This window comes from Clytia hemisphaerica, unplaced genomic scaffold (assembly GCF_902728285.1).
Source record: "Clytia hemisphaerica strain Z4C2 unplaced genomic scaffold, Clytia hemisphaerica genome assembly, whole genome shotgun sequence".
NCBI lineage: Eukaryota > Metazoa > Cnidaria > Hydrozoa > Leptothecata > Clytiidae > Clytia > Clytia hemisphaerica.
In genome coordinates this window covers 265,165-280,600 of record NW_027103694.1, presented here as the reverse complement: position 1 = coordinate 280,600, position 15,436 = coordinate 265,165, and the positions used below count along the sequence as shown (strand labels likewise).

The window sequence follows — 15,436 nt, the reverse complement described above, 5'->3', positions numbered from 1 at the left end:
GCAAAATTTTAATATTTTTTCTCCTTTTTAGTTCCGCTAAGGGTCCGAGGGTCTAAAGTCGGGCGGTACATACCCGTCAGCTCGCAACCCTAGTACCCCCCCGGGTTTAGCATGCTGGACTAGTTAAAAGAATGCTGAATAATCAATGGAAAAAAAGCAATTTGGGAAACTCGGTGGTTAGCAAAAATTGTCTAATAACAAGATCTTAATTTTAAAATTTCCATTCATTGGTCAAATTAAAAAATCTGGAGTCCTTACTCTTCGTAATCATTTTCTTGTGGTAATGGTGCATTCAAATCTAGTATTCGATTGCGTATGTTCTGAAACAAAGGAAAATGATGGTTTTATTTTAAGACCAGATTCAGACGTTACGGTTTTGTATCGCTCCGGTATGGTATTTGTTATGGATAAGAAGTGTTTACTGATCGGTGTAACGAAACGGAACAGTTCCGTAACATGATGTGACTCGGTCAACTGCGAGTAAGGTGTAATGTTCAAAGTGGCCTACCTCATTAACGCATATAAAACAAGTGATACTTTTATGGACCTACCTGGTTATGCATTTAACACATATAATTGATATCTACGTGAGCGTGACCATTAAACAATCATTCAGAACACAAATAGTGACGATCTATCAAAATTAGTCGCATGTTTCTTATAAAAAAACGTTTAGAAACCAAAATTTCATGACTTCGTGAGCAAAAAAAACATTTATCTCATCAAAAAATTGAGTAATTTGGCTAAGAACATTGACATACGCTTATTAATAGTGATTCTTATAGATAAAGATGCGTTTTTTTAGCTGAAAAATTCGTTTTTTACAAAAAATCTGCTTGAGCCATCTTTTGCCTATTTTCATGCAAAAAATTATTTTAAGTTTGCCTTAGAATACTAGTTATCCAGTCACAACTTAACATCAGATTTAAAAAAAATTAATGATCCAATTTTTCACAAAGTCTAAAAAAACCGTTTTTTAGCCGTTTTTTGGCCCAAATTTGCCCAAAAACATTTTTTTTCGAAAATCGGGCTCCATCACATTCGAGGGTTTATAGTTATGCATCTTTGTGCAAAAAATCATAAAGAATGAAAGAGCCAATCTCGAGAAAAGCTAATACCTAAGTAATTGATAATGTGCTTATAAAAAATATCGAATTTGCCCAGTTTTTCTATAAAAATACGCAAAGCAGGCAAAATTTCATGTCTATGTCTAACACAAATATTCTTCAAAAGTAAGCCCTCATGAGCAAAAAAAAATATCTATCTCATAAAAAAATTGAGTAATTTGACTAAGAACATTGATCTATGCTTATTAATAGTGATTCTTATAGATAAACATGCGTTTTTTGAGCCAAAAAGATTTTTTTTGCAAAAATCTGCTTGAGCCATCTTTTACCTATGATGGTACCCTACTTTCATACAAAAAATTAGAAAAAACTAATGATCCAATTTTTCACAAAGTCCAAAAAACCCCTTTTTTAGCCGTTTTTTGGCCCAAATTTGCCCCAAAATTTTTTGTTTGAAAATCAGGCTCCGTCACATTTTGGCCACCACCATTTTGCACCTTTGTACCAAAAATCAAAAGATTGCTATTATTCAATCCTGAGAAAAGTTGGTAACAGACGAACGGACGAACGAACGGACGAACACAGGTTAATTTATAGGACCTCCACCCCACCGGGGTAGGTCCAAAAATAGCAAGTCAAGGGTCTAATAACCTCTTTGAAGTATTGTTCTGGTAGCACCATGAGAATTAAACGCTTTTAATTATTCCGTGAAAATTTATATTTTTGTGGTACAGTTCGACCAAATTGCCATCCCCCCTAAGGAGAAATATAGTAAGTTTTACTATTCAGTTCAGAACAATTCAAAAGTATTACCTCAGTTAATGCCGGCGGAAGATTCCATACGAAGATACACCTGCAAAAAGTACTTATATCATTATTTTCAATTCAGTAGTTTTTCTCATCATGTGCTCTACCACTTGCCAAGAAATCTAAGCTAGTTTGATTCAGTCACTAGGATAAATCTGATGTTAAGTTGTGACTGGATAACTAGTATTCTAAGGCAAACTTAAAATCCGTAAATATAAAAAATCTTTAAAGCGCCGAAAATGCTATATTGCCATTAGCCGTGTGTCCTAGCCTTGTGAATACGGGCTTAGTTGACTAGGCTACTCTACCACGTGCAATATTATCAAACTTCAAGCAATCTTTTTTTAGCGAAGAAGAGTTCCGCACTGGGTAGATATCTAGCAAACTATAGCTTGAACCAGGTAAAAAAGTAACATGTTTGGTTTGCTCCGAAAAAAGGTTAGTGAGTAAAGTGCGTAATAATAGGAGCAGCCCAAGAACAGTTAATATTCACATACCCGTTAGCCTATACTAGACGTCACCCGCGTTTTTTTTTACGCAATTAACGTCTATTCCACTTTGCGACTTTTTCGAATGTTTTGAGCCCGGGTTTTCAAGCTCTAATTTTTTGACGTCACTTTCAATTTTCGAGGCTCCTGCAGTAGCAAAGCAATCGAAATTGCGTCAAAACACTTGAAAGGCTTCTATTTTTCGAAAATCGTCAAAGTGGAACTCACTAAGAAACGAGATGAAAAATCCCGGTTTTTAGTGAGGTGCTCGCTACATACCCGTCTCCGGACACAGAAATTAAGTGTTTGCCGTCCGCCGTGAACTTCAAACCAGTTGCGATTTCTAACGTGGAAGAAAATATTTTAAATTAAATATTTTGTGTGAGGATATGTGGCCCTGTGGTGATTATTTAAAAGGTTATCAAATATTGTATGAAAAAAATCAAAACGAAAAAAAGGAAACTGCAAGAACCACAAAAAGGTGTGAGAATTTTTTGAAACCGATCTTTTTTTGCTTCGAATGAGGTACCCCTAATAATTACACTTTAATAAGAACAAATTTATAACAATGAGGCTCAAAATCACCAAAAAATAAGAGCAATTTAAGAACAATGCTGAGCCTGAAATTACTCAAATTTAACCAATTTAGGGGTTAAGTAACAGAAATTGGGTATAACGCCTAAAATTCCTCAATTACACCTTTTAAATAAGAACAGGATAAGAACAATTTGAGGCTCAAAGTGCCAAAAATAAGAACAACCGAGCCTCAGAAAAATTCTATTGGTTCTTATATATAAAAAATGTAAACAACACTAGTAGTTTTACCTGAATGTCCATGCATGCTAGCTTCACATTCACCATTGACAAAGTCGAAAATACCAATGGTTTTATCGGAGCAACTGATGGCTGCGTAAACACCACCACCGTCCAATTGAAACTGGAAAAAGCAGAAGATGAGAACAGGTAAATTTTCTAGAAAGCCTTCTATTAGTCAGACTGGAATCGTTCAATCTTTCGGATTATGGTAGTTTAGCATGCTATAAGACTGATTCAGACATAAGACAAGACAAGAATAATAAGGACGGGATAAATTCTATTCACACTGATATTATCTCATTACGATTATTGTATTATCATATAACACCAATATTACTAGAAGACACGGATTATAGATGACTGCAGTCTAGGATAATGATAGAATCACAGACCTTTACAAAACCTCAGGTAGTATGAGACCACGAAGCAGCCTAGGATAACGGAAACGTGTAATAGCGAGATCAATTTACATCCTTCCGTTTTCCTCATCATACACTACTTTTCTAAATTTTAGTCGTCTAGAATAACTGGAAAACTTCTTTTTCCAAACGGATTTTTTCCAAGTTATGTAATGGTAATGGAAAATTGACTGCTTTTAATAATAGAAATTTCAAGGGACCAGTAGTATGTCAGAAAGGCCGGAAAAATACGTCTAGCAACCAACAATAACAACAAATACTCTTTCATATCAAGACTTCATGAGCAAAAAATACATCTATCTCATCAAAAATTTGATTAATTTCGTTAGGAACATTGATCTAAGCTTATAAATAGTGATTCTTATGGATAAAGATTCAATTTTTGAGGGGAAAATTTTTTTTGTGAAAATCTGCTTCAGCCATCTTTTACCAAATGATGGTACCCTACTTTCGTGCAAAAAATGAGAAAAATGAGAAAAATTAGCCGTTTTTCGGCAAACCACAATATTACATAACTATAACTAACAATACCGAAATAACCCTAAAAACCTTACTTTCAGGTTGAAATCGTGAGAATTGATAGATGGGATATCAAAACTTGAAAAGATACTCAACCATTAATTTGAAACCTTAAAAAAGTAGTTTCCTGTTATTGAGTATTTCAGAATGAAGAAAAGAGCCTGTAGTGAAAGGAAAAGTTGAAAGCCTTGTCATGGCATCCCTAAAAGTGCCATTTTTCTGACTTGAAATTTGAAGAACACCAACTTCTATAGCTGTTAGTACTCAAAAGAAAAGACACTAACTGCAGAATACAAAAATCAAATATGACCCACTACGGAACTAAACGTTATGATATGTTTGGTACCAACCAACTGCTTGACGCCCCTTCCCTATAATATGTAAAACACGGATTAGATTTAGGTGAAGTAAAGTTGAGTTGAGGTTACCTTGATCAAGTTGCCTTCATCACTTAATGATCCTTTAAAACAAGTGGTTTGTTTTGCCTCTTGAACATTATACACCCTGTAAGAAGAAAGAGAAGGTATTTACGTATAAAAAGCACAACAGTCTTTCGAGGAGTTTTGCAACGCCAGAGAAAAGTCCAACTAATGTACCTAAACTTGGTATATCTCAATACCAAAACGGGGTAGTTTTACATGAAAACAGTGTCCATCGTGCGTGGTGTATAATCCCCCTTTAACGGTTTTATTTTTACAAAAGTATTCCTGTTTCATATCAGACACATGTCTCATATCAGGACGGTGTCTTTCTATTGTTGCATTGTGCTGAATAAACAAAAAATTGTCGTTCCCGCATTGAGTGCGAGTAGGCCTCCACTCTACGCAGGAGTATATGGTTCTCCTCCATAACGTATTTTATATTTCTCAATGTTCCGTGCGCGTGTATTGTCTTGTCCCTTATGAATTTGTATTGTGACGTCACTCAATTGGATTTTGTAGGCGTTTTAAAATGTTATTTCTCTGAATGTCGTTTTACTGAACTGTTGCATGTTGTTGTGAGTGCTGTGAGGGTGAAGTGAAAGAACTTTAGTATTTTAGTAAGTATTTTCTATGTTTGTGTACATGCTTAAGTTCTTTGTTGGGCTTGCGTCTTCTGTGTGTTTTCCAGTGCTTCGTTTTCAGTGTGCTTCGTTTAGGTTTTTGTTTGGGGGTTTGCGTCTTTTCTGTTTGCCAGCCTTTCGTTTCTTTTGGGTCTAACTTGGGATATTTTCAGTTTCTTATAACTAGTTTTTTTAGTTGGGCAAGTTTTCTAACTTCTAATTTTGTGCATTTGTTTTAGCGTCCCTGAAATATATGGTCAGAATATACTCATCGGGGTCAGTGATATATTCCTCACCGCTACTGGCGTTAGCAGTAACAATTGTTTAGTCATGTCTATCACCATCTATCACAAACTATTATGAGCTAACAAGTTTATTAGAAGACAGTTTAATGAAAAGTTTACCTCATATTTCTATCTTGACCAACTGTGGCTGCATATTTTCTACAATAAAAATCAATCAATCAATCAATCAACCAGAATAAATAAGAATGTACACTTTATAAGAATGTCCATGATGAAACATGTCCATGGTCAAAAAATTAAGAATAATGCTAAGAATATCACCATTATGGAATTTGTGATTTTTTTAAATGAAAAATAAAAGAAGAAAAAAGGATAAAAGAAAATTTCAAATTCACACCAGTATTCTAGAGGCTCAAGGAACTTAAACCAAGGTCAAGACAAATAAATTATGATGTCTTAATCCAAAGTTATGATTTCTTAACTCAAGAGAGTTGTCTATGTAACTTTAAAAAAAAAGTTATTTTTAATGGTCACTCAAGAGTTTTCGTGTTAGTATTTTTCCAGTAAGCGCCCTCTCCAAAAAGGACCACACCTTAATTTCGGAGTTTTCGAAATAACCGCCGTCCTCTTAGAAAGCGCCGCACTATTTCCAAACACCTTTCAGATCCGCGCTTATAGGAAGACAAAGGAAGAGAAATAAGTACCACACTTAAAATCACGAAAATAAAAAATACGGCAAAGTATTAAAAACATGCAACATGCAGTGATTTGATTAGACTATGCCTAAGACAAATTACTATCTAAGAAATAAGCCTAAAGCCAAAGAAAATTCGCAAACGGTTTTTTTTGCCGACAAGAGTTTGCCAGCCTTCGAAACTCTCCCGCCGATTTTCTTTTCCGTATACCACCATAACGCCATACCGCCGTATTTTCCCGCCTTTACTATCACTGTAACGGACGATAACATCGTCTATGATTTGATTCGAAACTTCGCTTTTGAAGACAAAAATATATGGGACCTTATAAACAAAACTTGATTGCTGTTAAAGTTGTTGCAAAAATTTTCCTTGTTGTGGAAATACCGGGTGGAAAATTTAGTTTCACTTTCCGTGAAAAGACAACTTTAGAGGAAAATACCATTTTCAGGACTCATTAGGGTAAAATCGGGATTTAAAAAAGGAAAGTTTTTTTGTTACGAAACTCAGGTTTCGCTTTCTTTTTTCTACGTAAAATTCTCATAAAGTTATCTAAATTGTTCCAAAATGATGCACTTTTTTAAAATATTTTTACCGCTGAAATGCTGTTTTGTTTAAATAAACAGCCGAACTTATTATATAATTTTAACGATCTGTTCAGAGAACAAAAAAGTTGAATATACACAACTTAAGCTTTGACTTAATCAATCGGATTGTCAAGTTTTAGCGTCGCTCTTTTCTCGAACAGAAACGGAAGGGAACGGCACTCAGTTTCAGTTTTGTGTTTTAAGAGATCCTATTTGAATTTCAACCAGCTTTAGTTACTTTAAGGGCAGAAATTTCCGCGGGCAGAAAGTTTAACGAAGTCAAAAAGTCGTGAAATTTAACGAATTTAAGTTTCGCGAATTATGGTTTTAGCTGAAATTTCACAAATAGAACTTTCGCGAATTCATATAAAATTTACCTTTTTTGGTAACAAAAACTCATAAAACACGCAAAATTTAGCAAACAGTGCAAAACTGAGTAGGAAAGTTTATTTTTCGCGTGGCAGAAACTTTCGCGAAAAAGGATCAAAAACGCGAAAAACGCGAAAGTTTCTGCTCTTAAAGTAGTCTGGAATAACTTTAGGTTATAATGCTACAAGAATATCTTCTTTTTCAATTTCAAGGCTCGTTATTGAGTAGCCCGGGGTCCATTTTTTGATAGACTGGGTGGCATGATTAAGTGACCCGGTGTTTTGGAAGGTAAAAATAGGATGAAGCAATGTTTTTTATTTGAGATTAAGGGATCAAAAATCTGTTATTCGTGTTGGTATCTAAATCTCGAATTTTGCTGTTTTCAGTTTAAAGAGGCCCTCCAAGCAGTTTGCGTGATGTCTTGATAGGTACTTTTTTCAAGCGTAATAACGTGATTTGGATTTTTTTTCTTCGTGATTGCGTGATCAGAGGTCAAAACGTGATCGTGATTTAAAATTTTTTTAGCCGTGATGCGTAATTTGGAATTTTTTAAAGGGATGCGTGATTATCCAAGTTTTTTTGCTGTTTTACGTGATCGTGATTGATGACAAAAAATTGCGCAATATCGTGATCAGAGTTACCGCTGGGGAGCCTCTTTAAAGGCGCGACCTCTCCAAATGCTCTTTTATATACTTCACTGGACTAGTTAAAAATCCTCAAAAAAAAGTTCAGTCAGAAGTAATTTCTAGTCTAGGTGATGGAATTCCTTGAAAAACTTCAAGTACGCGGATTCCTGTCTATAAAAGGAAATGGACGATATTTCAATAACAGCCGTTTTTCCTGCTTTACAAAAGTTACATAAAATAATGACAACCCGCAAATAAGAGAGAAAACGTTCGAATTCGTGGAAGCATCTCCTCATGCGAATCGAACGTTTGCTTCCATGTATTGGCGTAAGTTACGTAACCTAGTCAAACTGAAAACCTCTTTATCAGAATAGAAGACGGGGCTTCAGGTCGCGTCCACTGATCTTTATATATCCCTGGACCAAGTTACTCAATGCCGGCCAAGCAAAATATCATGATTAGAGTTTTTTGAAATTGGTACCCGCGAAGAGAGCGCTAGATCTTATTTCGCTTGTACACTAGTTATGCAGCGCCGTTTGTCGGTAGGCAAAATTTCAAACACTACAATGGCTTTTTTACGGGTACCAACTTTCAAAAAATTTCGATCAAAGATGGCGGATATAACTTGGTCAAGTGATATATAAAGGTCAGTGGTCGCGTCCCCCTTTAACGGCAACGTACCTGGTCGGCTCAATCCCCATATCGTAAAGAGTGGCTTTTCCTGGCACGATCGTATTCCTCACAAAGCAAACACCATTCTCATTCTGTAAAAAAAGAATACTATGATTATTCAGGATATCTATTCTTATAAGAGTTTGTGAAATTAAAGTTACCTTTCAAAACAATTTCTACTGGGATAAAAAATTGTCGAAAAAATAAGAATATGCTAAGAATATCACCATCATGCAGTATGGCAACAGAACCAACCTAAGAATGTCATTTTTAGAGAATTTTTAACTGTAAATTGCCAACTATCCCCCCATTTCACAAAAAATGCCATTTTATGCTTCAGGTGTGTATTACATGTAAAATTAGGTTGAATTTCGTTCCTATCCTAAGAATACCGTAAGAATATTTTTGAATGAATTCCCCCAAAAAGTTAAGAATATCTATAATAAAATGAAACCCACTAATTTTATAAAAAGAAGGGAAATCTTGAGGGAGAGGTCGGGGGCTCAAACATACCGACGTCAGTACGATCAAGACAAGATTTGACGTCAAATCACAGTAGGGCTGACAGTTAGTTGATCTTAAAGCAGCTGTATTTCTTTGTGTGTTTTAGTCAGAGAGTTGTTGTAGTACAATTTTTTGCTCAGAATTTCATGCTCTATCAGATGGTACCAATCATTTTTGTTTATTTTGACTTTTAGAAATAAACTATTTCTCTACCCCTTATTTTCCCTTGCTGTTTTGCCTATGGCGTCACTATTTTGGTGACAAAAAATTTTCCCGGGCCTTAAAAATTTGACTCTTCTCAAAAAATTCTAATTATATACTAAACTTTGAAATGGAACAGGTTTCGTTTAGTCCTATAAAAGTTGCCACGGGACCTGCGACTTGGCCCCTTACTATAAACGAAATGAAATTTTGTAATTTTAACAGTGATAATGAACAGCTTATTCCCGGTACCAAATGCAAATGATAAAATTTTAAAAGCAAAATCTTTCTTATTTATATTTCAAAGCCTATCGGATTCTAATACTTTACTCGCGTTGGGCAGATCTAGGATGTTCGCCTAATTAGGTCAGAATTTATATCCTAGTTAGGATATTTTAATGGCTTAATTTGGATAAATAAAACATCCAAACCTACATTTCTCTTCAACTTCTTCTGTTTCTCCATCTTGAAATAATTAAGATTTAGCTTTTCTGTGAAACTATGCATGCGCAGTACTAAAAAATATTTTCTCAACCCGCTCAGATTTTACAAAAAAAAACAGGTGGAACTTATTTGAATTGAATAAATAAGAATTTGACATTTCAAGCTAAATTTTTACGCGGATTTTGAAATCCAAGTCAAAATTGGAATTTTGTTGCTTCCATTTTTTCGTTTCTTTTTTTTTGGTTCTACCCCAATGGCGGTAAAATCTAAGGTTTTTAGCGGGAGGCTAGGAACCTTTAGTGTTTGTATATTTGTTCCGTTTAAAGCCTATCATTTATAAAAAAAGAAAAGAAAAAGATCTAGGGAGTGTAATACTAGACAATTCATTTATCTTACGTTTATATAAACGAGCGTTTTTTATCGATAAAATAAAAACTTTACTTGATAATTAAAAATGTATTTGATAAACTAAAGTCTGCTCCAAAAAATTGACAGTCCACATGTTATTCAAAACAAAAAAGATAATCTCGTTGATGATTTCAAGCCTCAAGGCTTAACTTTTTTTTCAAAAAATGAAGAAAAAAAAACTGCCAAAGTTTCGCAAAAGTATAAATTCACTTTCTTTGGTCCCATAGAAAAAATCGTTACTTCAAAAATAATCTACTTCAGATTATCTTTCCAATGGGGTATCTCTTCTAATTATATTCTTCTCCTTCGAGAGCAATGTACTTAAACTTACGGTCGCCTCTTTTTTAGGAACAGACTTAAGATGCATTAGGGTTAAACAATTCCACAAAGCATTTAAAAATGAGATGATCATGTAATTCATTACGTTTGACTGTGGATCCTGCTGATAAAGCGTTTTCCAAAGTTAAATATAAAATGAAGATTTCAAACCCACGTGTTCACTGGAGGTTCAAAGGGACGTCTGGAGTCTGTCTTTTGAGTATCCATTCGCCTTTGAGTTTTAAAGGAATCAAGCATGAAAAAGTCTTTGATTCCGATGTGAAAATAATAGTAGGCGTAGACGAGTGGATTAATCAAGACACATGATTTCGCCATCACAGGAGCCACTAAAACCAATAGTTCGTGTGGTGTCTTTTTGACGATCAAATAATAAAAAGCGATGCAAGCGAACGGAATCCAAGCGAAGAAAAAGACGGCCGACATTCCAAGAGTCATTTGGTCGAAACGCCGTATTTGACGGCGTCGTGGTGCCACTAAATGTGGTTGTGGGTATTCACTTTTCTTTGTAATCGAGTTCAAGTTCCTGGATAAAACAGATTGCGTGTATAGGAAAAGTCCACCGATCGAAAGAACAGCAACCCCGAACACCAATATAATGATCCCGTACAAATGGAGTTCTTGTGAGAGCGATAAGAAGGGGACACGTACGGGACAGTTCGGTACCAGGATGATTTTGCTTTGATAACTACCCCACCCAAAGATAGGAGCGGCTGTCCAAAACAAGGAATAAGCCCATATAACAGCAAGTATGTGATACTTCTTGTCATCCAGTTTCGAGATCAGAGGACCTGAACCAGTTATACGTATGGTTCTTTCGATGAAAAGTACCAGGAAATGATTGATAGATGCCACACCACATAAACCAAAACAGAAGGCAGCGGTGATACATAAATTGTCATTCTGTACAATTTCGTTGATAACCATTTGTAAGATATATCCAATCAAACATTGTAAGAGGTCTGTGACAGCCATGCTCAATAAAATTGCACTTTTCAGTGTCTTGAGCTGGCGCGCGCAATGGTAAACCATCAACCCGTTTGAGATAGACCCCAACGAAATCAAGATGATTAGAAATATAGTGTACGTTTGAATCATTTCGAGATTCCAGTCCTTTTATTCTAAAAGCTTATTCTTTGCAGATGTTTCGTGAGGCGAAAAATCCAAAAGTATGTTTAAAGTCTTATTCAACCGAAAGCTACTCCTTTTTAAACTGCATTTAAACCAATGAAACCTTTTTATAGGCCCGGTAGCATCCAATCGCCATCAAAATGCGAGAGAAATGATTTTCTCTTTTTGTTCTTCTTAAATGAGACTTTTATCACTGCAAAAGTTGAACGAAAAATATAACATATAATAGATGCAAGCATGAGAGAGAAAGAGAGAGAGAGAGAGAGGGAGGACCAGGGTAGTTACTAATATAGCAACAAGAAAGACAATGGAATGAAATGATGAAAGGATAGAAATGAACACGCAAATGTAAAGACGAAGAAAAACGATGAAAATAAGGATCATAAAACTTTACAACAATAACATGAGATTACATAACTTATACCTGGTTTTAAAGGAGTGCTTATGGATGAAGATAGATTGAATAAGAACTCGATTCAAAAACGACCAAACGTGTGGTCCAAAATTAGGCCTTCCAAATCGGACCCCTACAGTACAGATAAAAGCAAATTTGAGCCAAAAATCGACTGTTACGGTGCATTTAACTGAAAATCATTTTCAGACAAAATATGGTCAGATTTTCGAAATCTTACATCCTTAGAGTGCAATTTTTTCATCTTTGCTGATTTCAACCCTTACAGTGCACTTTGGGAAGCTTGGAAAATATACCCTTAAGGGCCACACGTGTGGTGGGTCATTTACCTTGAGTGCCCCCGGGCTTAAATTTAGGCAATTTGCTTATTTAACATTATGTAGAAAATTAAAATGTTTGTTTTTTTCCAGTGATGAACGCATTTTTTTAAATCATTTTATTTTTTATTTTTTTATTTCTTCCACATTTTGGCATTGACCAGAGTGGTTGATGACTGAATACACGTTTGTTTTATAAGAACGACCAAAATTTTTTTGAAGCTTTCGGATCTTCTTAACTTTTTAATTTTAAACCTAAAAATATTCTGAACATGTTCTTATTTTTTGACCACTTTTTGAGCATTTTTGTCCATTTTCCCAAGAAATTGGGTGTTTTAGAGTCTTCAAAGCCTTAAAATGTTCTTAACTTGTTCTTAACATTTTGGCTATCGAAGCCTTATGTTCTTATATAGTTTGTTCTTATATAAAAACGTGTACCTCTTTTGAAGATTGAAAAAAAGAAACGCGTTTTATTCATATTAAAATGATTTCGAGCTTTATCATTTTATTCAGATTTTCGGCTTGAGCAATACTTCTCTTGTAGTAGATTCAAAAACGAAAATAGCTTCAAAGATAGATAGATAGATAGATAGATAGATTCAAAAACGAAAATAGCCTTATTAACTAGATTACCTTATTAACAAAAATGCCCCAAAAAACAACAACAACAAGTCGATGATGTTGTTGTTGTTCGTTGTTGAAGGGAAAAGCAAGTTTATGTATTCGAGATAAATCGAGGGAAACGGTATAAAGCAAAATTGACAATGTCGCCAAAATCGCCGTCCACTTTGCTCTACGACAGTAAAAACATCAAAATACCGTCATCTGTTAAGGTGAGCAAAGGCGATGATATAGAGCCGTACATCAACTATCAACTATTGTTTTGCATCGATTTCACTTTACTGTCGCCCTCGATATCCTTCCTGCGATACATAAATCCGGTAAGAAATGCAGGAAATGCAGGAAATATAATGTAAGCGCAGGGTTTTGGCACTAGGGGAGGGTAAGTTGCCGGGTAGTTTGAAGAAACGAACGATAATTAAAGCCTTCTGACTGTAAATTCACATTGAAAGCAAATCTTGTCCACGAATTTACCTTCGGCTGTCTATAGTACAACGTGCTCAACTACACGAACCGTGTCTCGTGTTTACGGGTTGCTAAATAGTATATAAAAAATATTGATAGATAATGGATAGATAATCTAAACTTATGTTAATCTTGGTAAGGCTAATGCTTTACATGAAGCTTTTGTAATACATTACAAATAAAGAGCGTTTCGTATTAAGGGTTAAACTACAGTATAAAGAAGTACATCAACCAATCCCACGGCGAGAAAAGATTTTACCACCCTAAAGTCATCCTACTCATTGCTCATTGATATCTAACTTTCAGGTAAAAGCGACTTCATTCGCACTTCCTACACACTCAAATCCTTTTTAACAACCCAGAGAAAATCTCAGAAATGAAACCACTTTTCAAAATAAATGAAATTTTGAAGGATTTTTTAAAGAACAATTCTTTCTTTTAGGTCTTCTTAGGATATCGACAAGTCGGCTAATGCATCTCAATGAAGAAAGAAAATGAACCAGTTAACCGGTCCGAACACTTTACCGGGCGAGTCTGTGTTTTACTACGACAGAGACGGTAGGGTTCGAATTTGTCTACAACCCGACTGACTGACTGAGGACGACGGCAAATCAACACTTTTACCGTCCACGACTTCGCGAGTTAAAACTGCGGACTTTTCCAAACCTTAATCGCTTCAGTCACTCCGCCGTCCTCAAAAGTAAAAAATTTATTAGACAATGCAACTAATGTGAAATGTCCACAGCTTGTATTTAGAGAAACCAGCCTTGATCAAGTAAAAAATTATTTCGGACGACAAAAAGCCAGCGGTTTGTATACACCTTCCTTCCTTAACGCAATGCGGGCGCTGGGTTCGAGTGTAAATCATTCTACCCTGGCTAAACTTCTTCACAAGGATTGATAGATGTAACCACTGACCTTTATATATCCCTGGACCAAGTTACTTAATCCCGGCCAACCAAAAATACTTGATAGGAGTTTTTTTGAAATTGGTACCAACATTGCAATGGCTTCTTCTCGGGTAAATATCCCAAAAAAAACTCCGATCAAAGATATAAAAGTCAGTGGACGTAACACACAATACCATTATTATCGGACCTTTTCAAGCCCGGCCATCTTCAGCGTTATTTTTTCGGCAGTGGCGGATCAAGGGCCAGCGTTAACTTTATAGGGCCGGTATTAAAAAGAGTAACGTACAAACGCGTGGTGTTAAATAAAATATCTTACCGTTTGGGCGGTATGGAACATGACTACTTTATCCGCACCACAACTTAATAATTGTAAAATATTTTCATCATCTGCGTAAAAAAAGAGAAATATAGTGAATGGATAATCTCATAGAAATTGTATAGACATGTTTGCCAAATGGAAGCCACTTTTTAAAACACCTATTTGTATTTTTCACTAATTTTTGGATACACCTGGGGTTTCTGACTAATATTTGGATGAACCTGGAATTTTAACTATAGCAAGACCACAATACAAGACATACCTTTTTAATAGCTTAGCATATCCTGAATTTTATCTCCTAAACCCTAAGACCCCCTTATCGACCAATAATCTCTTTGGTACTACCTGACACTATGAATTTTTCCCTTTGAATGAGGTGACTATCACCCCTTGGTTTTCAACTCGCAATCGCAGTTGAAGCGAGCAGTATTGATATGGGACCCCAGCGGTTTGCGTGAATGCGCGAAAGTAAAATAAAATTGCGTAAATTGGAAAGCTTTGCGTGAACAAAAATTGCATGAATTGCGAAAAAACATTGCGTAAATGCGTGAATTTGGGGAAAAAAAATGATTGTGATTGAGCGTGATTGCTCCTGATACTATTTCGATACCTCGATCTTAAAATTAGGAATTTTTCCCCTTTGAATGAGGTTACTATTCCCCCTTGGGTTTCCACTCACAGAACAGCATTTATAGTATCTCTATCTAAGACCTATGGACTTTTACTCTTTGAATGAGGTTACTATCCCCTGTGTTTTTATACTTACAGTTGAACCGAACAGCTGTTATAGAGGAGGAATGATCATCGATCGTTTGTAAAAGCGTGTACTTCTTCATAACGTCAAAGATATGAATTAAACGATCTCGACTGGATGATGCCAATAATTTGTAACCTTATAAAAACAAGAAAAGACTTCTTTTATTCAAAGGTTGGAAGTTGGAAGGTTTCTAGTTGGCTCAAAAGTAAAACATTCGAACCCCAAAAGCTGGATGAGTAAGTTCAAAGCGGTCTGTCA

At 35.4% G+C, this 15,436-nt stretch overlaps 2 protein-coding genes across 2 annotated transcripts in view; both read right to left on the bottom strand.

The window, feature by feature from the left end:
• The window catches only part of LOC136803874 (WD repeat-containing protein 62-like), a 47,955-nt gene that overhangs the window by 11,178 nt on the left and 21,341 nt on the right, over positions 1 to 15,436 (bottom strand). Inside the window, exons 19-27 of the mRNA XM_067060596.1 lie at positions 15,188 to 15,313; positions 14,419 to 14,489; positions 8,362 to 8,444; positions 5,563 to 5,601; positions 4,545 to 4,620; positions 3,188 to 3,299; positions 2,642 to 2,705; positions 1,881 to 1,920; positions 259 to 320 (exon numbers count right to left, since the gene is read on the bottom strand). Of these exons, the coding sequence (XP_066916697.1) occupies positions 259 to 320; positions 1,881 to 1,920; positions 2,642 to 2,705; positions 3,188 to 3,299; positions 4,545 to 4,620; positions 5,563 to 5,601; positions 8,362 to 8,444; positions 14,419 to 14,489; positions 15,188 to 15,313 (673 nt within the window). The remainder of the gene's footprint in view (positions 1 to 258; positions 321 to 1,880; positions 1,921 to 2,641; positions 2,706 to 3,187; positions 3,300 to 4,544; positions 4,621 to 5,562; positions 5,602 to 8,361; positions 8,445 to 14,418; positions 14,490 to 15,187; positions 15,314 to 15,436) is intronic.
• On the bottom strand, positions 10,196 to 11,543 carry LOC136803903 (melanopsin-B-like). The gene has a single exon (XM_067060628.1). It carries the CDS (start codon positions 11,341 to 11,343, stop codon positions 10,393 to 10,395), a length of 951 nt encoding a protein of 316 aa, XP_066916729.1. The 5' UTR covers positions 11,344 to 11,543; the 3' UTR covers positions 10,196 to 10,392.